The 25,915-nt window shown below is 39.5% G+C and overlaps 1 protein-coding gene and 1 pseudogene across 1 annotated transcript; both read left to right on the top strand.

Moving 5' to 3' along the window:
• Positions 1-1,513: 1,513 nt before the first annotated feature.
• LOC142615607 (uncharacterized) lies at positions 1,514-2,515 on the top strand. Its single transcript, XM_075788346.1, has 2 exons — positions 1,514-1,891; positions 1,964-2,515. Exons 1-2 carry the CDS (start codon positions 1,514-1,516, stop codon positions 2,513-2,515), a joined length of 930 nt encoding a protein of 309 aa, XP_075644461.1.
• A 15,047-nt stretch (positions 2,516-17,562) lies between these two features.
• On the top strand, positions 17,563-19,647 carry LOC142617557 (organic cation/carnitine transporter 3-like; annotated as a pseudogene).
• Positions 19,648-25,915: the final 6,268 nt, after the last annotated feature.

The following is a 25,915-nucleotide window of genomic DNA, read 5'->3' on the forward strand; positions in this document are numbered from 1 at the left end:
GCATACCATGACGGACGACACGTGGCCTGTATTTCTGACGAAGAGCACGTGGCCCTCGTGGATTGGCTATTTCCCCAAAACGAGGCGTCGCTTCGTATTCCGTGCCCTCTGTTCTATAAAAAGCCAGATTTTTCTCTCCTCATTTTATCCTCATATCAAAAACTTGCGAGCAGAGCACAACCGTCATAACAATCGTGTCTTCCTGCCATTTCAGCAGATCCGTCCGTCGCTACTCGTCTGAAACCGTCTCAATCCGGTATGTGTTACAAACCTTTCTCCGTCTTTCTCTGAATTTCACTATTTTAAGTATATGTACTTTCTTTAGAACCGTCGGTATCTTAGGTTATACCGTCATAAATGTAGGTAATGTCTAGTGCGTCCAGTAATCAGTCGTTTGCCCGCGAGGGGGCGGGCTACGATGAAAAGTTTACCTCAGGTCCAAGAGATACTGACACATCTAGTGAAGAGAGGAATTCGTCAAGTACCACATATTACCTTGACGGTGGTATAGAGACGAGAGTTCGTAGTCGTCCCGCAGTAGCTTGGACGGCGTTGATCCCCCGTCCAGTCAATAATTGGCCCAGATGGCCTTAGGGAATTCGTCATGCTGCCTCTCTGGACGGTAAATGATTTTAGGTCGTCCATGACTGAATCCCAACTCAACTCACTTAGGACCAAGTATCAAATACCGGATAACATCCGTCTGCGTCTTCCCAAAAAATCCGAGAAATGCTACTACAAGGGAGTAGACGGTGTTGGGATCTACGAGCAAGCTTTAAAGGCGGGGCTCAGGTTTCCATTAAGTTCTCTTCACCGTCGACTTCTTCAATACCTTGGTCTGTCCGTCACCCAAATCTCCCCCAATGCCTGGAGAGTGTTCATTGGGGTTGAGGTTTTGTACGGGGCAATGTCTGACGGTTCCCGAAGGTTGACGGTGGAAGAATTTTTCCATTGTTACCGTCCGACAGAGATTGTTAAGTCCAAGGGGATGTATAGCTTCGCAGCTAGAAGTCCTTTATTGAGGCTCGTCAGTGACACTCCAGACTCGAACAGAGACTGGAAGAGCCGTTACTTCTTTTTAGAAGGGGACGAATGGATGTGTCATCCAGGAGATGTAACTAATATGCCCGTCGACACAACATGGGGCATAATGCCTCCGTCGGGTATGTGTATCCCTTTTGCTTCCGTCCAGTCTTTGAAGTTTGTTTTCATTTTTTCTTTTAGGCCTAACCGTCCTTTATTGCAGCGCGGGACCGTCCACAAGTTGATTTGGAGCTGTGGAATTTTCTGGAGAAAATCTTCAACAAAACAAAATTGCAAGAGAGGACTTGGGCTCAACTCGTCACACTCGACACGCTTCACTGGTATTGTGACGGACCAGAACCTTCATCCGCTGCCCGTCAATACGATAACAGAATTCGAAAACGCAAGTCCATCAACATTATACCCGTCTTTAATTTTTCTCTTATTTTACTTTTATTTTTCCCTTCTCATCCGTCTTTGATTTACAGAGATGGACGCCGCCAGGAGGAAAGCATTCATTAAGCAACAGGCGGCGAAGAAAAAACAAGAGGGAGGTCAAACAAAGGGGACGGTCCCTCCTGTACCGTCAAAACGGATTCAAGTTGAAAAAACGGACCGTCCTCCCAAGAAGCAAAAGACCTCTGAACCTGTCGTGGCCTTGGAGGCAGAGAAGACAGTTGTCAAGCATGGAAAAGGAAAGGGCTTTATGAAAGGCCCAGAAGGAGAGAAACCACCCGTCCTCTTCCGGGAGGATTCTGGCTACGCCCTGGAGAAGATGTCATCTATGCTGACAGCTGACGACTATGCAGACCTTGGCAACCATTCAACGGAGGCGATGGGTGAGACGGGTCTTTTCACCCTTGCACAGGTAATCTTGAATCTGCCTAGTATTGTTGCTAAGTTTCATCACATCCGTCATGACATTGTACTTTGCTTTCAGGCCATGGTGATGATGAAAGGGCTTCTTGGCCGTTGTCTTAATCACGAGACATCTATGGACCGTCTGAGAAAGAAAGGCAAGACGATGGAGGATGAACTGCACGAGTTGAAGACCTACAAGATCAATATGGACAGAAAGCTCAAATGCTCGGAGCAGGTCAGAGAGGAGGTGGAAAAGGAGAACGGGCATCTTCGTGAGATATTAAAGGACAAGGAGAAGCAGCTGACGGAGACAACATCCAAGCTTCACAACGCGAAGGAGATAGCCATTCTAGAATACCGGGATTCTGAACTCCTTCTGACGGAGCTGGGGAGCTCCTTTGCTGACGGGTTCGATGACGCCATCCGTCAGGTGAAGTCATCGTACCCTGACCTGGACGTATCCCATATATCCATTGACGCCCAAGGGCAAACGCTTGCACAATCCGTCCGTTCAGAAAGTACAGAAGAAGTATTTGCCGTCGCTGCTCCAGCCGACGAAGGCGAAGTTCCACCTCCTAGCCAGCCAAATGATGGTCCAATGGTCGAGAACTCTCCTCCTAAGAATGAATAGGACACTTGCTTTTTGTAAAAGTTTTTACCGTTGTAAGAGAACTTTATTTAATCCGTCATTTGTAATTTTAACTTTGATTTATCGAATCTTTTACTGCATGTTGCTTGCTCATTATCCGTCGTACTTTCAGTTAACCCGTCCACTTGATGAATGGCCTTTCAAATGTATTTTTGCTAACCGTTCATTTTTCGAACTAGATTTCTTTCTCTTTGGGTGATCCGTCCACTTTGTGGACGTGTAGGTTTCTCACCCTGTGGGTGATCCGTCCACTTTGTGAACTTTAGGTTTTTCACCCTTTTGGTGATCCGTCCAGTTTGTGGACTCGTAAATTTCTCACCCTGTGGGTGATCCGTCCATTTTGTGGACTTGTAGGTTTCTCACCCTTTGGGTGATTCGTCCACTTTGTGGACTTGTAGGTTTCTCACCCTTTGGATGATCCGTCCACTTTTTGGACTTGTAGGCTCTTCACCCTTTGGGTGATCCGTCCACTATGTGGACTTGTAGGTTCTTCACCCTTTGTGTGATCCGTCCACTATGTGGACTTGTAGGTTTTCATCAGCATGCATTTATTTAAAAAATTCCTCCCATAAGTTCAATAAAACAAATTGTTCATGAAAAAGAAAAGCTGTCTAAAGAGTAAAAACTACAACTGTCTAAAACTAAACTGAAAGTAAGGCAGCCTAGGTATTGTGACTGCTGCACTATTGGTAGTACTTCTTCAGGTGCTCCGTGTTCCAGGGATGGCTCAACTTCTTTCCGTCTAATGTCTCCAAGTAGTACGTTCCCTTCCTGTGCCATGAAATGATTCGGTACGGGCCTTCCCAGTTGGGACCCAGCTTTCCCAGGGATGCATCTTTCGTAGCGCCAAGCACTTTTCGTAACACTAGATCTCCGACTTTGAAGTCCCGGTGCCGAACCTTAGAATTGTAGTGTTTTGCCATCATGTCCTGGTACCGCGCCAGTCTTTGAGCCGCCGTTGCCCTGACTTCGTCAACAAGGTCAAGCTCTAGACGTAATGCTTCAGCATTCTCATTCTCGTCATAGCTTTCCACGCGGTAGCTCGTCAAACCTACTTCGCCGGTATGAGGGCTTCGGCACCAAACGCCAATCGAAACGGTGTTTCTCCCGTTGGCGTTCTTGCCGTCGTTCGTACGCCCATAAGACGCTTGGTAACTCGTCCGGCCATATGCCCTTTGCCCCCTCAAGCCGGTCTTGATGATCTTTAACAAGGACCGGTTCGTGACTTCAACTTGTCCATTAGCCTGTGGATGAGCGGGTGACGAATAGTGATTCTTGATTCCTAGCTGAGAACAAAAGTCTCGGAACGCATCGTTGTCGAATTGCTTCCCATTGTCCGACACGAGTACTCTCGGGATCCCATAGCGGCAGATAATATTTCTCCATACAAAGTTGCGAATATTTTTCTCCGTGATTGTAGCAAGAGCTTCGCTTCCACCCATTTGGTGAAGTAGTCGATTCCTACTACCAGAACTTCGCTTGTCTTGCGGCCATTGGAAATGGACCCATGATGTCCAATCCCCATTGTGCGAACGGCCATGGGGCCGTCATGGGTGTGAGTTCCTCCGTTGGCTGCCTAATAAGATTGCCGAACCGTTGACACTTATCGCAGCTCTCACGTAAATATGGGCATCCTTCGCATTGTCGGCCAATAATACCCGGCTCCGAGTAGCTTGTGTACCGAGACCTCGATCCCGAGTGGTTTCCACAAATCCCTTCATGAACTTCCCTCATTACATAATCTCGCTTCGTCATGGCCTAGGCATCTTAGATATGGTCGGGAGAATCCTCTTTTGTAGAGGATGCCTTTGATTAGTATGAATCGGGCGGCTCTAACCTTCGGTTTCTGGCTTCTTCCTTCCCGTCCGGAAGCTTCCCGTCCTTGAGGTATGTCACAATTGGAATCGTCCAATCGTCTTCGGTGGTTAACTCCCGCACCTCGAACGTTATCTAGCAACGACGAATATTGGACAAAGGATAATACCTCGTTCGGGATAACCATAGGTTCGGCCGAAGCAGCCTTTGCAAGTCGATCCGCTTCTTGGTTCTCTTCTCTCGGGATTTGAGTTATTGTGAATTGGAGGTCATTAGTTCGACCCTTCACTTCTCCGAGGTACTTTCTCATTCGTTCACTCCTGCAATCATAACTCCCATTAACTTGGCTAGCTACGATTTGGGAATCGGAGTATACCACCGCCTTCCGGCCCCGGCCGCTATTGCAAGCTCCAATCCCGCCATCGTGGCCTCATACTCCGCTTCATTATTCGTAGTAGGGAACTCCAGACGGATCATACATTCAATCTTATCTCCTTCTGGGGTATGGAGTACAACTCCGACTCCTCCCGCATGCTTATTGGAGGATCCGTCTGTGTGAATTCTCCATGTGGGCTCCTCTCGCCCCCGCTCCTCATGTGTAGTGAACTCGCAATAAAGTCCGCCAATATTTGTCCTTTCACGGTGTTCGTGGCCGGTATTGGATATCGTACTCGCTCGGCTCGATTGCCCACAAGGCCATCCGTCCGGCGGCTTCAGATTGTTCATTGCTCTCCGCAATGGTTGATCCGTCGTGACTATTATTGCGTGTGCTTGAAAATACGGTTTCGGTTTTCGGGCTGCAGTTACAAGCGCGAAGGCGAGTTTTTCCATCCGTGGGTACCTTTCCTCTCGCGCCTCGTAGCGCCCGGCTTACAAAGTAGACGGGCTTCTGTACCTTCCTTTCTTCTCTAATGAGAGCCGCACTTACCGCTGCCGATGAGACAGCCAGGTACAGGAGTAATTCCTCCCCTGGCGTAGACGGGCTTAGCAACGGTGGGGCACAGAGATATGCCTTCAACTCTTCAAATGCTCTTTGGCATTCGTCCGTCCATTCAAAAGATCTCCTTAGCGTCCTAAAGAAAGGGAGACACTTGTCCGTTGCTCTTGATACAAACCTATTCAAGGTCGCTATCTTCCCGTCGTGCTTTGCACTTCCTTCACCGTCCTTGGAGGAGCTAGATCCATTATTGCTTTTACTTTCTCGGGGTTGACCTCGATGCCCCGCTGGGACACCATGAACCCTAAGAACTTTCCAGCAGTTACTCCGAATGTGCATTTGCTTGGGTTCAGCTTCATTTTGTACGTTCGAAGAGTGTCGAAAGTCTCCTGGAGGTCCCTCAGATGATCCGACGCTTTTACGCTTTTTACCAACATGTCATCTACGTAGACTTGGACGTTTCGGCCAATCTGGTGCTCGAACATCTTGTTCATTAATCTTTGGTATGTGGCTCCTGCATTCTTGAGCCCGAATGGCATCACCTTATAGCAAAAAAGCCCTTGACTCGTCACGAATGATGTCTTCTCTTGATCTGTCTTCTCCAACTTAATCTGGTTATACCCCGAGAAGGCGTCCATGAAGCTCAACAACTCATGTTTTGCGGTTGAGTCGACTAAGGCGTCAATCCGTGGGAGCGGATAACTGTCTTTAGGGCATGCTTTGTTCAGATTCGTGAAATCAACGCACATTCTCCACTTCCCATTTGACTTTTTGACCATTACCACGTTCGCCGGCCCTGCGGGTAGTACACCTCTCGTATGAAGTCCGCTTCTCGTAGCTTCCGCACTTCCTCTCGCTGCGGCCCGATCTCGCTCGGGGGCAAACACGCGTTTCTTTTGTCGGACTCGGGGAAGGAGGGTGATACATTCAATTTATGAACTATGACAACCGGATCTATTCCCGGCATGTCGTCATGGCTCCATGCGAACACATCTTGGTTCTCTTTAAGGAACGTTAAAAGCGCATGTCGAATCGGTTGGTCGACCGAGGTTCCTATCCCGGTGGTTCGATCGGGCCTTGAATCATCTAGTTGGACTTCTTCCAATGTCTCCACGGGTTCTTCCATTATTCTCTTTTCTTAGATGCTCATTGTCTGTACAGGGTCATCCATCTCCATCATGGCCACGTAGCATTCCCTCGCAGTTACTTGATTTCCGCGTAGTTCTCCAACCCCATGTTCAGTGGGAAACTTGATCATCAGATGGTAGGTTGAAGTGATGGCTTTCCATGCGTTGAGTGTAGGTCGTCCGAGTATAGCGTTGTATGCTGAAGAACAATCCACCACTAGAAAGGAGACATTTTTAGTTATTTGTCGTGGGTAGTCTCCTACCGTCACCTCCAATGTAACGGATCCTAAAGGATGGACTCGGGTTTCCCCAAAGCCGACGAGGGGCGCGCGTGCCGGGATCAGGCGCTCCTTTGCAATCCCCATCTGCTAGAACGCAGGATAGTAAAGGATGTCTACTGAGCTCTTGTTGTCTACTAGAACTCGGTGGACGTTGAAATCCCCTACCTGGATGCTAACCACAAGCGCGTCGTCATGGGGGTGGTGAAGGCGCCGGGCCTCGTCTTCAAAAAACTCGATGCTGGAGCCGTTTCGCCGTATTCTTTCTAATGAAGGTCCCGTCGATTGGACACTTTGTACCGTCCTTAAATAAGTCTTTCTGGCCTTCTTGGACGATCCTACTGAAGCGTTGCCCCCCATTATCATCCGTATGTCTGTTACCGGTGGTCTGGGACGCTCGTTTTCTCGTCTAGGATTCTGCTCCTGAGGATGATCAGTTCTTTCCTTCCTCACGAACCTTTGCAACCTTCCTTGCCTTATAAGGGCTTCAATCTGTTGTTTCAAATCAAAACAATCCGTCGTATCATGGCCGTGGTCCCGGTGAAAGCGGCAATATCTATCTCTCGACCTCTTGTTCGGATCTCCCTTCAACTTACCCGGGAATGTCAAGCTTCCTTCATCTTTGATTTGCATTAGCACTTGGTCAATTGGGGCCGTGAGGGGGGTGAAACTTGTGAACCTCCCTGAAGGCGGTTTGGGTCTCCGGTCTTCTCGTCGATCTCTGGTTCTAGCCACTTTTCGTCCGTTATCTGGTTTCATATCTTCCTCTCTCTCCCTTTTCTTTGGTTTGTAGTCTTCTCTGGCCAGCAAGGCATCCTCCGCGTTCATATACTTCGTCGCCCTGTAATAGACGTCGGACATAGTCTTTGGGTCATTCTTACATAGGGAAAATAAGAACTTACCCTCTTGTAACCCGTTTGTGAATGCTGCCACAAGTGTCTTGTCGTCGGCCTCGTCTATCGAGAGGGATTCCTTATTAAAGCGGGCTATATAAGACCTTAAAGTCTCACCCTCTCGTTGTTTAATTCCCAATATACATGCAATAGACCTCTTGTGCCGATGACTTCCAATGAAGTGTGACACGAACTGTGCACCTAATTCCTTAAAAGTGCCGATGGAATTGGGCGTCAACTTGCTGTACCAATCCCTCGCAGGCCCTTTCAAGGTGGTGAGGAAAGCCCTGCACATGATCTCGTCCGGTACACCCTGAAGATGCATTAGAGTTCTGAAAGACTCCAGGTGATCCAACGGGTCCTTGGATCCGTCATAGTTTTCCACATGGGGCATTTTAAACTTCGAAGGGACGGGGTATGAATTCACCAACGCTGTGAATGGTGAATCCGTTCTATGGACTAGGTCGTCCAGATTGCTGGATACCCTTCCCTTAAGGGCGTTCATCATGGCATCCATACGTTCCCTCATCTCCTGCATCTCGGTGGCTATGTGGGTCGGCACTGTTTCTAAAGCAAGTGGTGGATTGGTTACTTGCCGCTCGGGTCTAGTCGGAGCGTTGCTGCCCTCAGGTCTTTCCACGTTCCTTCCTTCGGGGCTAGCGCCCTCCTGATCTTCCTGTGGTGCACTTTGATTTGCGGTTATTTGCCGCAACTGTTCTTCCAAATCATGATTTTGCTTAGTGAGGCGCTCAACCGCCGCCGCAAGCGTTTGGACCTGCCTTTCCAAAGCGGTGGGACGTGGTTCGTCGCCTTGATTGTTGTTCGTCGCCATCGATCGGGTGAGTGCCATGCAACTCTTTGTCTCAGGGATAGAGCGAGGCTAAAAATAATCAGAAGATTTTCTTCCTCGTTCCCACAGACGGCGCCAACTGATGATGCCGAAAATATCACCAGTGAGTTCCAAACACTCCTCAAACGAAAGCAACACCTGCAAAAGTAAAACGAAGAACCTAGAAGAGAGCACCGGTGTGGTGTCGGCCGAATACCCTCCGAAGGTCAAGTTAGAATCTTGTTCCTTTAACCCTAGAGTGCTAGAGTTAAGAATATTATGCGTACCTTCATACCTAGGGTTTCTGGGGTATTTATATTGAGTAGAATTACCTTTCTTTAAGGATACAACTTCCTTCTCAAGTTCCTTTCCATATAGGAGTCTTCCCAAACGTGCGTCGCAAGAAGTCCAAATATACACGTTTGCGTGGGGATAAAGCAAAGGCTTATCCGAAATGTATCAAACGACATGCCACGTGGCAGCCATAATTAATTTATACAGGACGGATATTCAGCAACACCCAACCGTCATAGCTGGGTCACTCATGGTGTCGACCCGTCATCTCTGTCCATCCATTTACTATTTTTATCCCCTTCAGCTTTTATATGGAAACTTACTCTTTTGGTAATCGGTATTCACTAAAATTAAATATACGGTCAGGATTAAAACTATTACAATTGAGGGTCAAGATTTGAGTGGGCACCGTTTCCCCTAAAAAAAATGGGGGTACCGTAGAACAACCCATGTGAATGGGGTTCTGATTTAGTAGAAAAAAAAATTGATTGGTTTAAGTGAAAGTGACAATTAGTCAGTTACAACTTGTTACGTAAGATATTTGGGGTAAAAATTGTGGCTTTTTATATGATATTAGAAGTATAGAATTACTATATGATTCATGCCCATGGAAAAAGGAAAGAAAGAAAAAATTTATTGAATAAACGAAGTTTCTTTTCAAACCCTCACGTCAAACAGCGTTTAAGTTGTGAACTTACATTGCTCATACAATAGAATTATGATAAGGATTTTGCTTGATTACGTTAAATTTATTTATTGGGCAAGAAGGTCATGTAAGATAATCCTATTGAGAGATTAAATCTATGAATAAGTAAAAAAGTTATAAAAATACTATTAACTCACAAATCATACATTTAAGTGCAGTGATTACAAGGATTTTGTTAATTACAAGACAGAGATCTATATGCGTGTGGGTGAGCAGTTGGAACGGAATATAATACATAGATTTATTAAATGGAATTGTTTAAACAACACAACCATGGTTGGCTGTTGGCTGAAAACAAGCTAGTAATAACAAATTTGCTGCCGAGGTTTTCGAATTCAATTAAATAATACTTTTGAGCTTTTGCTTAGACAAGACAATTAGTTGGATGAACACTTAAAACAATATTATGCTATTATTATCATTCTGATGGAGAAATGGTACAGCGATCCATTCCCAGCCCACAATATTTATAAAGTAAAGCTTATTATGTCATTGATATAGTATATTATCTAAAGTATTTAAAGTGACAAGCACTGCCAAATTAATGATAGGAATGCTACAATTGTATAATATATTTGTATTGGATTATTTTGATCTAAAAACAAGTTGGGTAAGGGGAGAAAATGCTTTTCGAAAGGGTGAGGTCTTAGAAACACTTTTATAAGGGGAGAAAAAAACTACACCATACATACACTTGAGCTGGGAGATAATTTTCTTGGTGAGTTCAATTGATGCTAGAAGATAGAAATTGTTGGCTGTACATTTTATTGAGGCTTTCTTTGTCATTGCTAGGTTGGTTCTTGTGTTTGAAGGGAAGTCTTAATAAATTAGTAGTAGACAAACCGAATAAATGTTATTGGTTAAGAGATAAACTATAATTTTTTAGAAATAGACGAAGGGAAAGTTCAAGGATATGCCAGTTTTTTTTTTTTTTTTTTTAAGATATGATAGTATTTTAAATTTATGATGTTCACTTCATGATAATTGTTTTTTATTATACGGTTGGTATATCAATTGATTTTTTGTATAGACATGAATTAAATTATAAATCTTTTATTCAATGATAATATATTTTATCAGTTGAGCTAACTGGATAAAGAAAAGTTTCAAGGATAACTCCCCTTGGTCAATCATGATGTTCAACAGAGTGTGCCCTTTTGTGTGCTTATTAAACAAAGCAAAAATTATACAATAATCTTAGGACAAAGAAGATATTCTGAAGTATCAAGTTCAAACTTGGGGTTTTGTTTTAAAAAATAAAAAGGTTCAATCCTGGATTCTTGGTGTTCAATTTTATTTGAATCCAGTGGATAATTGACTCATATAGACCTTGGCATGATACATTAATAATAATACAATATTTGTTATAAATGCTTTGTTTATCCTGATTCTTGAGAAGTTTACAATTTAAAGAAGGCAAACTGCCAGTTAGTAATTATCTTGGTGTTCAGAGGTTTATTTCGTAATGGCTAGACTATTGGCAACCATATGGGGTCCTCAATACCAGGTTGTGGGTGTAGCGTGATAAGTGATACTGCTAGCAGCTTAGAGGCAAAGATTTCTTAAGTGCCAAGGGGTAGGAATTGTTGCTGGAAACCTGCTAGATCTGATGCTCAGGTAGCCATTCAAAGAAAGCTGCCTTCAACCAAATTTGGTGATCAGGACAAACCTGTCTGGTTCCCCCAAATTCTGGTACATCTACTAGTGCAGGAAATTGGGTTGAGATCATGATATTATGATTGATTTGTAGAGCTGCAATCAATTGGGATGAGATCGTTGATTGGGTTTAATTAATTGGATGGGTAGGAGTTTAAGGCCAATTCTGTGTAATGTGTTTGGGGAGCAGCACTTTGTCATCTACGGGTCCTAGGAAACAACATATTCATGGTGGTCAGCGAAGAACAGAGGAAAGTTTAATGCAGCTCATTAAGTGGGAAGGTAGAGCCTGTGTTGCTGCCAGAGCACGTTTTAAGCATTCTATCATGAACTGGGCCCTTTGTTTTGTTGTTCTTGGGGGATTCCTGAATCGAGTCTTCTTAAAAGTCCCAAGTAGTATTGGTACTTGGTTGGTGTATTACCTAGTTAAATTGTAATTAAGGTTGTTTACAGAATTGCAGAAATTTCACTATTCACCAGGAAAAATATAAAATGCGACAATACAATTTTTTTCTCAAAATATCACACCAAACCTTATTCTCTAAACAATATTTTTTCTATCCTACACATATGATTCACAATAGGCTAAAAACAGCCAAAGCCTCCGCTCTATGGTTTAAGCCTAAGAAAAATCCCTTTAAAAATCGTAACACTTTTATTTTGGGTCGGGTCATAAATTCGGATTAAACACAACTAGACTCCACAAAGCCCAACACTAATCGCTTTGTATTTCTCCTGAGTGTATTGTAATCTCTTGTGCATTTGCCGGGTCTTAATAGCAAGTTGTGTTGCAAAGCTTTGTTGATTTTGCAGCGTTTGTTTTAAATCTGGCTTTTTTGTGTTCTTGTCGTTCTATTCTTTATCTCCATGAAAGTTACTCACTTGCTCATTAAAAAAAAAGAAAAAAAAAAAAAAAAAAGAAGAAGAAAAAGAAGCAAGAGTTGTATGGTGCCTTCCAAGTTCACTGTATGTAGTTGGTGGAAGAGAGTTTACATTTCACCTTCTCTTTGCATTTTAATTTTGGTATGACTGCAATTTTGGGTTCTTATGTGTATAATTTCCTGCTTTTGCTTTCTCATTTAAAGAAGTGAGACCAGTTACATTTCATGTATTCTGAAATATTGACCCCACAGGATTTTGAGAGAGAGAGAGAGAGCTTGAACTAGAATATTTGTACTGTGACTATTAAACAATCAGAGTTTTAAATTTTAATTGCTAATTTACAAAAATAAAAAACTAAAAGTTTTCCAATGTTGTTAGTTATTACTTATAGGATGCATGGACATGGATATGGGTATGGATACAGATACAAGTACGACACAGTGACACAAACAATTTTTGAAAAATTATAATATGAAATAGCAGGTACAATACCAGTATGACATGGCTATGACACCTCAAATGAAATGTCTATGCATCCTAGGTTATTACATCAAAATTTACTCTGCTAATTATTAACCAGGCCATACATAAGAAAAAGATGGGTTCTTGCGGTTCTTTTAGCATATTGAACTTTGTTTATCCTCCAATCTATGCTGGAATCAGACTCAGAAATGGTTACCCATCTCTTGACTTATGTGCTGAGAATTCAATGTTAGGAGCTCATATTCCGTTGGTTTAACACATTTGGGTAATGAAATTTGTTAGAGCATTCACACCAGCCTCATATTTTTAGCTAAACAATCCTAGAAAATCAATTATTATTAGTCTGACTCCAGCATAGATCGGAGGATAAACAAAGTTCAATATGAAGTCGAATTGTTGACCAATGATTCATTAAAAAGTTTGCATTATGAGTAGATGCAAATGTTTCTCTTTATTGAAGTACAGCAAAACTCTATTCAATTATGTTTTGTGATTTTGTTCATTCCCTTGCACCACATCTAATGAAATATTGAGTCATGCCTACACAATGAGGCAATCTTCTTCTATTGTGAAATCACCAACCCGTTGTCTTCTTAGCAATGTATTCCATTTGAACTTTGGGTGGAGGCTTTTGGGTATGCACTTCATTTTGTGGAGGGCATCATAAGTTCATTATTCATGTTAGGCCCCTCTTCTAAGAGCTTTGTGAAGTTTTAATCCCCCGCATATGCGAATCCATTTCTTAATAACAATAACATAATAAGCCTAAAAAATCAAAACTCTAGCTTAGTAGATAGGTTTTCTTCTCTACATTTTACTGTCTTATTGGAGCAACAATAATATCTATTGGCTTTTATATTGTGAGTCCTAACTCAAAATCGCATGTAAGACACTAATCACTTTTATGTTAACATAACAAACTCTGCCTATCAAGATCATGCACAAAAAGAAAGAACCTTAGATGGTTGGAGTGTATTGAATTTTACATACAGCAGCAATATGATGAGAAGTTAGTCAAATCAACTTTACATATAGCAGCCAAAGGATCACAAGATTACCCACAAGTAATGCAAATCAGCTTGTTTATTTGAAACCACCCACAAACGACAATTCAGTAATTAAAAACAAAGGAAGCCCAGCCTTGCCTTTTGGTGATTTAACTAGAAAAGGAAAGTAAATACACACGTACAACAACAATATGATGAGAAGTGAGATTCTAAGCTGAATTGAATATACACACATACACATATAGCTGATTTGATATGGACTCTAAGCTGGTTGGCATTTGATAAAGGGTTGTGTTAACGGGGACAGTAAGGTGTCTGACACAATTTTTGGCAGCTTCTCAGATTTTTGGGTAGCTTTTGGCAAATTTTTTTGACATTTTTTCAAAATGAGACCCAAAAAGGGAAATCTTAACAAGCAACGCACGATGCTTATTAACATTTCCCTTTGATAAAACCACTTGAACATAATATAGCATGACGGGAACGAAAGTTAGATCCGTTATTTTAAAGTATTCAATCGTATCGTAGGATATTCGTCATTGACTGTTCTTTATTTAGGTCCGGATATACACATCCAAGAGAGTATTTTATTTATTTGGTGCAGATGATTGAACATTAGAAATTTTTACTTCGTATCAAAAAAGAAAAAGAAATATTTACCTTCCAAATTTGAGCAGAGAAGAATAAATATATAAAAAAAGAAAAAAGAAAGTAAAATAAAAGCTACTAAAACAGATACTCTAATTCAAGGTTAATGAAAAAAAGTCATAATAATTGAAGCTAACAACTATTTTGAGCACTCCCACACCACATGCCCACAATCCACCAAGCTTACACACCCATAGGCATAAACAAACCGACAACCTGCAGACCACTCGCCTCTATATGGTAGACTTATACACACTCAACCGGGCACCATAACCATCATCAAGTACATTGGGGAAAAATCGATCGAAGCAGAAAGCAAGAAAATTTGGTGAAATTTCAAATCAAATCTACAATGCCTAAGTCTTTGGGTTTCGTTTGATGCTGTGCAAAAACTACCTTCTCGGCACCAGTGAGATCGACCACTATTGAGGCTCCTCCTTGCTAAAAATGGCCCCAGCTTAAGAGAGAGGGAGCACCAAAGTTTACGAAGAGAGAGAGATGAATGCTTTATCATTTTATATTATCTAGCGAGGAAAAGTGCAACCCCAGTTAATATAACGAGGGCACTATGCAATTTTAAAATTGTAGGATAAAATATTGATACTGATGTGTGATTGTTTTACTTGAGTTCCGCTAAAAAAGAGTTGAAACATTATTTTTAAAGAGTCTAATGAGAGTACTTATATGAATCATTTTAGAGAAACCAAAATAATTTTGAAACATAATTTGTATGGTTGATTAAAGAGAAGATGAGATAAACAAGGATTGGTCTTAAAGGTCTTTTGGGCCTTCCAATCTCTATGGTGACAGTTCACTAAGATGCACAGCTATAGCCTAAGAGATTTCGTGTGTGTATATATATATATATATATATATATATATTCAAAATGGTCAAAACTCTTTTTGCAATCAATTTCGATCGTCATGACCCTTCCTTTCCCTTTTCAGGTTGATAGAGATTGAATTAGCTCTTGTGCAATGATGAAATTATTCGCACCTTGTCTTCCAGACACAAACAATTTGAAAAGCATACATTGGAAGTAATCATCAATCTCAGGCTCCAAGCCGACCAGCAAAAATCTATGTGACAGTTATGTCAGTCGAATTGCAATATGTATGTGAGAGAGAAGTTAAAAAAAATAAGTGTAAAAGTAAAATAGTAAAAAGTTGAAGGTTAAATTTTTTTATTTATTTTTTTATTCAAGGGTTAAGATTAAAAGTGACTTTTGAATCTTTTGATCTTATCCATTGATTTGCTAATGCATGGTGCAATAATTCTAATTATTGAACCGGATCTTAATCCAAATTATTTAGTCTATATTGATATAAACTGTTGTTTTATCACAATTAGCTAGGAACCAAAGCAATCAAAATGTGTTTCACATCTTTAGGACTAGTTAAAAGAGTCTCATATAACATACCATCACAGCATCACTGCTGATAAAAAACACTTAGAGCTTTAAAACTACGCGTTGCTTGTAGTTGAAGGGTGGAAAGAGGAAAGAAAAGTGCAAGGAAGGAAATAATTGAAAGGAAGTGGAAAAGAAAATATTTTCTTTTATAGTGTTTGGATATACAAAGAAGAAGAATTGAAACAAGAGGGAAAAAAAAAAGTAAGTTTTCTTAAATCTGTGCCCTTACATATTATTAGAAAAACTACCTACTAATTAAATACTACCAATACACTCAAGGGACATGGTAATAATTTAATACATACTTTTCCTCTCCTCTAGGTGGGAGTTTATATCCATGGGCTCTAATACCACTTGTTGGGAGATAAGCTCATTGGGGAGTTTCCTTGAGTAATTAATATAACATATAGAAACATATTTTAACCCAAGAGGCCTAATCCCAATAAGTATGTCTTTCAATTATGCTATATTAACCACTCATTTTTCTCATCTTTATTCAATGTGAAACTTTACTCACACGTGTAACCCAACATGGTTGAGAGCCAGATATCAAAAGCCAAAAGAATCTCATAGAAACCGTAGCTACTAGCAATTGGCAAGGGAGGAAGTGGAAAGATCACGCTATGAAACAATGGGAGCGTTGCAATCAGTTTCCCCACAAATAGGTGAATCTGGTAGCAGTAGTGGTCCCATGTTACTCTTTATTTGACCTTTCCAATGGAGAGGTCAGGATCTCAGCCTTATCCTTGTATCATTGTTACTTGTTTCATATGAAATTTTAATGCAAGTTGATTACCACTAGTTGGCATGTTAGTATTGTAAAATGTATTTTTATTGCATTAAGATTAGGTTGAGTTTGAGATTGGGACTTAAAAAAAAAACAACTTTCAATATTAACTGTGGAATAAATTAAATAAGAAAAAGTTAAAAAAGTAACTGATTATTATAATTGATGCTGCCTTTGTAATGCACGTTGGCTCTTGTTTCCAAATGCACTGATCTTTGTGTTTGACGTGAAGTGAATATATATTAGTATTATAATTGATTTAGGAATAGACAAAGCAACGCTTCAGGGATTAACATGCCCTTGGCCAATCATCATGATCTTGATCAAGATTATGTTCATGTTTGTAAGGTTGAATTTATTTAATCATGTGTTGGTTTTATTTCGTGTCAAATTTGTTTGTAATTTAGCAATTAGATACCATGTATTTAGGTGGGAATTATGTAAGGGTAGTGTGTGAGAGAGTGTGAAAAAATCTCAAATGTATGCACTCAAGAAGAACCTCGCGACTGGATCTCGCGATTGGCTCACAACTGCCGAGTCGCCAAAGGTGGTACACTTGTGGAGTATGCAGGAGAGCTGAAGGGTCGTGATAGCTAGAGCACTACAGGACAAAACTTCCAGTCTGGTCAGGCGGTTAACTCGCGACTCGTTCTAGTTGTGAGGTCGAGTCGCTAGAATGCCCTGTTTGGATAAAACTTGACGTTTCACATTCCTCCTACACATTACTATAAATACTCTTATACCCACGAAATGTAGTGGGCTTCCAAAGAGAATTTTGAGAGAGAACTCTAGAGAAAAATAAGATTGACTCATCCACAATCTTCATCCTTTGATTCTCCAAATTTCTCTACTCTCACCTTCTCTATTGTCATATCCTTGAGAGGTACATTTAGCTAAATCCTTATCTCACCGTACCCACATCAGTGAGGAGGTATTTTGGATCTTGGGAAGCAGTTCAGAAGGGACCAATTCTTTTGGTTGATGCAATGGGCTTATTGCGGGATCCGGTAAACTAGAGAAGATAAGGCTCGGCGTAACCTTGTTGGAGCGCTTGGAGGGCTTAGGTGCACTTGGTAGATTAGGCTTGGAGGGTCTTTTGCTATTCGTATATCCCAACTTTATTCTCTAGTGGATTATTGACCGCTTGGAGGGCAGCAGAGAAGTTTTTCGCCAAGTTCTTCGGTTTTCTCTTCGATAATATATCAGCGTGTTATCTTGTATTTGCATTTCTCTTCCCTTTCTCTTTACCTTTTAATTACTGCTGTGTTTGTGATAAGATATGGCTTCAAGTGTGTTACCAATTTAGTCATAGCTTATATGGTTTAGAGTGTGTTGGTTATTTTGATTTGAGGATCTAAATATTCATAGGTGTTTTATACACTAATTGAACTTTCAATGTTCAAGTGTCCCTGTCTAAGAAAATGCTGATGTAAGTAACAAACTCACAAATATAAGCTATTTGGAGTTTACTCTTTCAGATCACAGGTGTGCTCTTTAGTATGCCTCCCTCATTCAACATGTCTCAAACAAAAGCATTTTTGTTGTAATGTTTTGTTTCGGGGAATCTTCTCGATCAAAGACCATTAAGACTAAATTTTTCTAGGAACAAACAAAATATTTTCGCGAGGTTATTATTAAATGTGATACTTGACCAGTTGCCCTGGCACACACTGTTGGACTCTCCCCAATTTCATGGCCTAAAAGGCAAAAACTTTCATAATTCATTCACTTCCTCTCACACTTCAATTCTTGCCTTTTCATAAACACAGTTCCGAATGGAAGATTCAACACCACTTCTCTCCCAACCCAACTCAGACAACTCAGAAAGAACCGACCCTCCACCTCCAGGGAAACACCATTCATCTCTTGATTCCACCATTGAAAGGCATATAGGAGATTTTGGATGGGCCCAATTCCTCCAAGCACTAGTTGTATCAAGTGCATGGATATTTGATGCACAACAGACATTTATTACTGTCTTCACTGATGCAAACCCTGGCACTGTACTTCTGATCAACTTGATTGTAACTCAGTCTCCAACATTTGCAATCTTCCGAATAGTTCACGGACATGGGATTTGCCTGCATATACATCAATCATATCTGAATGGAACTTAGAGTGTTCTCATTCCATTATCACTGGCTTGCCTGCATCTTCTTTCTTCGTGGGTTGCTTAGTGGGTGGAATTGTTCTTGCAACACTGGCTGATTCCTCACTTGGACGCAAAAACATGCTCTTTCTCTCATGCCTAACTATGTCTCTATCTTCTTTGTTTACTGTCTTCTCCACCAACATTTGGGTTTACTCGGCTTTAAAATTGGTTTGTGGATTTTGCCGTTCAACAATTGGAACTTCTGCACTTGTTTTAACAGCTGAGCTTGTGGGAAAAAGGTGGCGAGGCCAAGTGGGTGTGACAGGATTCCTTTGTTTCACAATTGGGTTCTTATCACTACCAGCTATAGCTTATTTGAATAGAATTTCATCTTGGTGATCTCTTTATTTGTGGACTTCTATCCCAGGAATCTTGTATTCTATGCTAGTTTACTTCTTTGTTTGTGAGTCACCGAGATGGCTATTTCTGCATGGACGTAAAGAAGAAGCGGTGGCCACGTTAAGAAGAATCGCACCACCTAGCCATAGTAGTTATTTAACTTGGAGCTTTTCTGAGGTTTCGTTTGAGCAAGAAACATGGAATAATGGGAATGTTTACTCGACTATTAAGATGTTGGTGCAGAAAAGATGGGCTTTTCGAAGGTTGTTACTAGTAATGGTGATAGCTTTTGGGATTGGAATGGTGTACTATGGCATGCCATTAGGCCTAGGAAACTTGTCATTCAATCTCTACTTGAGTGTCACTTTCAATGCCTTAGCTGAGATACCATCTTCTTTGTTCACTATCTTGCTTATCAGTAAGTTGAATAGAAAAATTTCAGTGCCTGCTTTCACAATGATTAGTGGGATTTTTAGTGTCATGTGTGCTTTGAAAGGCCAGTTATGGACAAGATTCCAAATTGGACTTGAGATAATATCTTTCTTCAGTGCTTGTACTGCTTGCAATATATTACTCATCTTCACAATAGAGTTGTTTCCTACTTGTGTGAGGAACTCTGCTACTTCGATGGTGAGGCAAGCAATTGTGTTTGGTGGTGTTTTTAGTCCAATGCTACTGGCGGCTGAGAGCAAAGATGGAATTTCATCCTACGTGGTGTTTGGGTTGGTGATAGGGTGTTGTGGGCTATTTGCAGTATGTTTGCCAGAGACAAGGGGTAGAGCACTTTTTGATACAATGGATGAGGAACACAAAGAAAAGCAGCATGCAATGGTCTAGGTGATGTCTTGGCTTAATTAATTAGCTTTTGGTTTGCTCAAATCATGTGAAAATAATTGTAGGTTGTGTGCTTGGTGTTTTTAGTTTAGTTTAGTTTTTAAAATTTTATTTCTTTTTAAGTGTAAGTGGATTCACCCTGATTTTAATCATACAAAATGTGGTGGGATCCCTCCTCTCAATTTGCAATTTTACTTTAAAAGAAAGAGAATTATAATTTGAGGTTAATATTTTCTGTTCAATATATAACAATATAGAAATTGTCAAGTCATTCAAAATTTTAATTGATATAACACACTTTTGGATTTGTTATATATATCTAATCTGAACTATATAAAAAATGAATCCATAAAAATTATCATTTTCCATCTCTTCTGTGGCTTATTGATTTAAAAATAAGATAGAAAATGACTTTAAACAAATAAGTTGATTTTTAGGATATATATCAATTTCTATGCTTGTAGTTATTTTTTGCCTCTTATAAGTAAAAAAGTTATAAAAAAAATACTATTAACTCACAAATTATACCTTCCTTTTCTATTTTATGTTTTACCAATTATAATTTGTCATATATTTATTTGTCTTTTCTTATAAAACAGCTAAGGTTTAGAATGGAAAAATATCAAACACATTGCAAGTTGTGATTGGTAAAAAATGAAGTGAAATACAATATATATATATATATATATATATATATATAAATGATTTGTATTCATTTAAGTATAGTGATTAAGGGTTTTGTTAATTATATGACTCACATTTATTAGTTTGAACAATCGGTGACATGTGTCCTATTGAGGAATGTATAAACAAGCGAGAAATCAAACAAGTTATTAAAAAAAAATTTAAGAAAAAACATTTGAAACTAGCAAAACTATGTTTTTTTTTTGCTAAGTGTAACACCATAACCATGGGTTGCTAAGTGCAATATGTGTGTGTGTGATCTGTCGTGGTGGTCGAAGGTGTGATCTGCCAATGGTTGGTTGGATCTGTTCTTTGAGATTTATGGGTTTTTTGAATTCCTGAGTTAATTTGTGTTTTGGAGTTTGTTCTTTAAGATTTATCAGCTCTTTGAGATTATATGTTTTTGTATGTTTAATTATGATATTTTTTTTTTACTTTTTTGGGCAACCAAGCATGTTCTTTGGAGGAAAGAACATGAAGAAGTTGAACAGTAACACGGAAGAACACATAAACATGAACATGAATATGTTCTTGAAAAAAAAAAAAAAAAACTAATGACAAGAAAAAAAATTAATTATTTTAAAATTATAAGTTCATAATTTTGTTTTTATTTTGTAACCTGACATGGCTTTTTGTGTGTGTGTGTGTGTGTGTGTGTGTGTGTGTGTTTGCTGATATGGATATGACGTGAATGGGGGCTAATGGCACATAGGATCAATTATTTATTTTTTTTAATTGCAAAGCTTGCTAACAAAGCGCTCCATTTTCCATGTGTGAATTTTTTGTTAGTAAGTTGACCACAAGGACTAAAATAGACACGTTTTTTTGTTTACAAGGGTTTAGATAGACATGATTAAAAAGTGAGAACCAAAACAAAAATTGGATCAAAATATAAGGCCCAAAAGTATATTTTTACCTATTAATAATTTTAACATATAATAAGTCAAAATCACCTACCAACTCTCTCCCTTCTCCCTCTTCCCCTATGTGTGTGTGTTTCTCAAAAAAAAAAAAAAAAAAAAAAAAAAAAAAAAAAAAGCTCTCCCTTCTACTCTCCTTTCATTTAATTTGGGCTAATAACAAAACTATGGATCCCATAGTAACTTCATCCCTCCAAAAATGCCACTTTCTTTTCTCTCATGTCAACCAAACTAAATTGATGGATCCCACAAAAACTTCATGCTTTCCCTCCTTTTTCTCTCCTTCCAAGTAGCCTCAAAGAAAACATTACTTGTTTTGTTTCTTCTTTAGACACTGTTTCAAAAAGCAATAGAATACTTGCTTTAGAGACAGACACAGTTGTGTTTGGTAAAAACTAAGAGCATAGGGGCTGTTTGTTGTTTTTTTTTTTTCATCACTCATCACTCCTCACTCAATTTGCATCACTCATCACTCATCACTTATTACTTAAAATACCCAAATTTCCTATACCCACCCGTTTGGCACACTTCACTCAATTTCTTATCACTCAATTTTTCTATATTTTTGTGGGATCCATGGCTGAGCACAATGTCAGGCCACGGTTAGCTTACCCGCATTACATATTAGGACTTAAGGGGCATTTCACTTTATTTTTCCCCTTCAGCCCACATATTCTCCCATAACCCTCAACAAACCCAGTGAAGCCCCCGGCACAATCATCATCGTCTAGCTCAGCTACTGCTTCTTCTTTATCTTCATCTTCTACGGCATCTTCTTCTTCAACTTGGTCTATGTTTGCTCCGATGGTGAGCTCGAAGCCGCCGGCATGGTGGGGAAAAGACAAGATCTATGGGTTTGTGGATTCTTCTTCTTCTTCTTCTTCTTTTTAATAGATTTGTATCCCTAAGCCCAGTAAAAATCATGTTTTTATATTGATTATGGATTTTGTTGTTAAATTTTGAGTTGATCTTGAACTTCATATGTTTAGATTTCTAAGTTTAATTTTAGTGGGTTTTGTATGTTTCTATTTGATACTAAATCTGGGTTTTTTGGGACTTGAAAGATTATAAAAAAATCTGGGTTTTCTGGGCATCACGTTTGCCGGTCTGAGCTCGGGCTGGCGTGGGTTAGCTGAGGTGGGGTTGCTCGGTAGGCGTGGCTGGGCTGAGGGTGTGTATGAGAGGAGCTCTGAGATTGCATGTGGGATATTTTTGTGTGGGTTGATTTTTGGTGTGAAGACTGAGAAGGAGCCATTGGTGGGTTTGTCAAAAGCAGCACCCAGTGTGACTTTGCACTGACAATGGGCCCTAGGCATATGTGTTTAATTACGAAAATACAATTGAAAACTGAGTTTTGGAAACTGAAAACACTTAAAGTGTGTTTTCATTTTCCATAACTCATCACTCAAAAATTAGAGAATTGAGTGATGGAAACAAAAACTAGAAACAAAAACCAAACAGACTTCTTAGCTATGGGTCCCACCATTTTTGAGTTACGAGTGATGGAATTGAGTTATGGAAATAAAGAATTGAGTGATGGAAATAGAGTTATGAGCGATGGAAACACAAAAACCAAACACCCCTATAGCATCTAGAGGTGCAAATGCAAATGCAAATGCAAAAAAAGAAAAAAAAAAAAAAAAAAAAACCTATTTTGTATCTTTAAATACTATTTTATCTATTTTACCAATTTATTTTATAACTCATCTTACATCTTAGTTTTTATTTTTACATACAACTCAATAAAATAATATAAACTACCTAATAAAATAATAAAAAGTACTATTCTTTTTCTTTTCTCTCTCATTCACTTTTTCTCTTCACACACAACCACAAGATTAAAATAATATATATTTTTAACAACATATGAATATTAAGGTTGCATAAATGCAACCTTAGAGCATCCACACCAGCTCGTTTAAAAGATTCCGTCTATTTTACTCAAAAAACCTACTTTTAAGATTTTACACATTTACTTTTACAAAACACCCACATCAGTTCATCTATCCTACCACCTCTATTAATTAAATAATAATTTCCTCACTTTTTTTTTTTATTATTTCTCTCCAACTACCTATACGCGCGCCTCTTTTCATTTCTGATTAATTTCTCTCTCTCTCTCTCTCTCTCTCTCTCTCTCTCTCTCTCTCTCTCTCTCTCTCTACCCAGATCAACTCTCCCTCCCGATCAACTCTTCGATCCGCCCCGATCTGCTCCGAGCACCGATTCGAGCTCTGATCCATTTCGATACGCTCCGATCCAGTCGCTCCGAGCACCGATCCACTCTGATACACTCTGATCCAGTCGCTCCGAGCACCGATCCGAGCTCCGATCCACTCCGATACGCTCTGATCCAGTCACTCCGAGCACCGATCCGAGTTCCGATCCACTCGCTCCGAGCTCTGATCTACTCTCCCTAGCTCCGATCCGCTCCGATCCAAGCTCCGACCGCTCCAATCCACGCTCCGATCAAGCGCCGATCTATGTTTGTGTATTTATGTTTTTTTTTTTTTTTTTTTTTTTGAGCAAGTGTATGTGTTGATTTTCTGTGTGGATGTGTTTGTGTGTGGGTGTGTTTGTGTGCATCTGAGAAAAAAGAAGAGGATGAGGAGTTGGGTTTTAGCTGGGTTGGTTGAGCACGGAAAGGAGAGAGAAAAAAAAGGAGCTAACGAAAATGATAAAATAATGGTATAAACGAGCTACAGTGACCATGTTAATATACACGGTTACTGTAGTTCGGGGATAGATTTACAAAATTTTAGACATTTTTAAACTCACTGATGTGGGTATTTTTTTGCTCAAAAGGTGTAAAATTGGTAGTTATGTTTATTTTAGAAGTTTTTACATGAGCTGGTGTGGATGCTCTTACTGTTCATAGGTTGCAAATTCTTTTAAATTTACGAACTCAAATAGAGTGAATTTTGGGTGGTTTGAGTTGTAAAATAGCAATTGGAGGTATTTTCACCCCAATGCTAATGCTCTAAGAAGTCTTTAAATAGACAAATTATCTTATGAGAATGGTTTCATGAGATTTCTTTCTTTTTTCTAATAAAAATTAGGAAGACTGAAACATCAACAAAATGAAGGAACGGATGAAATTGCCAATGTGAAGCCCTTGACACATGGAGACTAGTATAATATTTTTAATTATGCTATGCTCATCTTGATTTGTCCGAGGGAGAGGCCATAATCGGAGCCTCATTCTTATATAATTGTTACTTGTTTCATATGGTATTTTAGTGCAAGTTGACTACTATTGTTGGCGTGTTAGTAGTATAATGTATTGTTATTGGATAAATTAAGAAAAAAAAAACAAGTTGTGAAAAAAAATAAAATATCTTTAGAAAATGTGAGGTCTAAATAACCCTTTACACCATACGTACACGTGCTCTGAGATAACATTTGCGGTAGGAGATGCTGGAAGAAATAAATGGTTGGCAGCACGTGTCAATGATGCTTTCTTTATAATGCGGAATTGATTATTAGGAATAGACAAAGGGTAGGTCCAGGGATAACCATCCCTTGGCCAGTCATTATGATCATGACTATCTTTATGTTCATCTTCGTTTATGGAGCTAGAAGTTGGAGGCAGGGGAGCGACCTTGTCGCTGGTTTTGTATAGTGATTTTGGCTTTCAACTTTGCTGTTGCTTAGTAGCTTAGTTTCTGACTGTTTAAAATTTTTTAAAGAGTTAGATCGTTTATTTTGGATAAAATTAGTTGACTAGACTTAATTTTTTTTTTTTTTTTTGAAGTTTAGAATGGGTAATTTGTTTATTTTGGGTTTTGTATATTTTGTTTTAGACTTACAGTTTGTTTGGATATCTTTTATTACTGAAAATTGAAAATACTGTAACAAAATAATTTTTAAATATGTAAATAGTACTGTAGGACCTAGTTTTAAATAAAAAGTTGCTGAATGAAGGTACTTATGGGTCCTGTAAACAGTGCACATGAGTCACATAAAAAACGCTTCTGCTAGGAAACGCGCAAAACGTGCTTTCCAAAGGGAGGCTTGGTCATTAAAATGAGGAAAATACTAGAACTATAAACTTTGTTACAAATTACGATGTGATGAGTGATTATTAGTAAGTAAAAAAATAAGGCAAAAATGTAAAACTGACCTTCTAACTTTCAATCTTTTTCATTTCAGTCATCTAACTTTCAATTTTGTCATTTTAGTCCTCTAACTTTTTTTTTTATTAATAAATTTTGAAATTAAAAGAAAATTAAAAAAAACTGATATTAAAAAAAAAGGAAAAAAAAAACATTTCATCAAAAATAAAAAATCACCAAAACCAAATTAACCAAAACCAAAGAGAGAGGATGGAATTGTCTTCGTCAGATGAGAGAGAGAAGCGCATGAGAGAGAGAGGTGCATATGTTTCAGAGATCGAAAGGGAAGAAAACAATGAAATGGGTTACATTGCTTAAGGACATCAAAGAGAAGGTCGATTTAACTCAATCTCTATCATCTGCCACTTCTTCTTCTTTGTCTCCATCAGTTGCATCGTCTTCGTCGTCAGCGGCGGCGGTGGCGAGAGCTGGTGGTGATGATCAGATGAGAAAAAGGGCAGGCTAATAAACCAATTGGGAGCTTGTCTGACCTAAATAGCTGAAGACAAATTAAGCACAGCAAGAAGAAGAAGAAGAAGAAGAGAAGAGTAAGAAAAAACTATCATATTTGATGTTTTTGATTC

The sequence above is a fragment of the Castanea sativa genome, chromosome 11 (assembly GCF_040712315.1).
Source record: "Castanea sativa cultivar Marrone di Chiusa Pesio chromosome 11, ASM4071231v1".
NCBI classification, from domain to species: Eukaryota; Viridiplantae; Streptophyta; class Magnoliopsida; order Fagales; family Fagaceae; genus Castanea; species Castanea sativa.

Excerpts from the sequence above, each read along its gene's own strand:
- LOC142615607 (XM_075788346.1), top strand. The coding sequence starts at position 1,514 with ATGGACGCCGCCAGGAGGAAAGCATTCATTAAGCAACAGGCGGCGAAG. Across the intron at positions 1,892-1,963 it reads GTCTTTTCACCCTTGCACAG|GCCATGGTGATGATGAAAGG; the intron begins GTAATCTTGAAT and ends CTTTGCTTTCAG.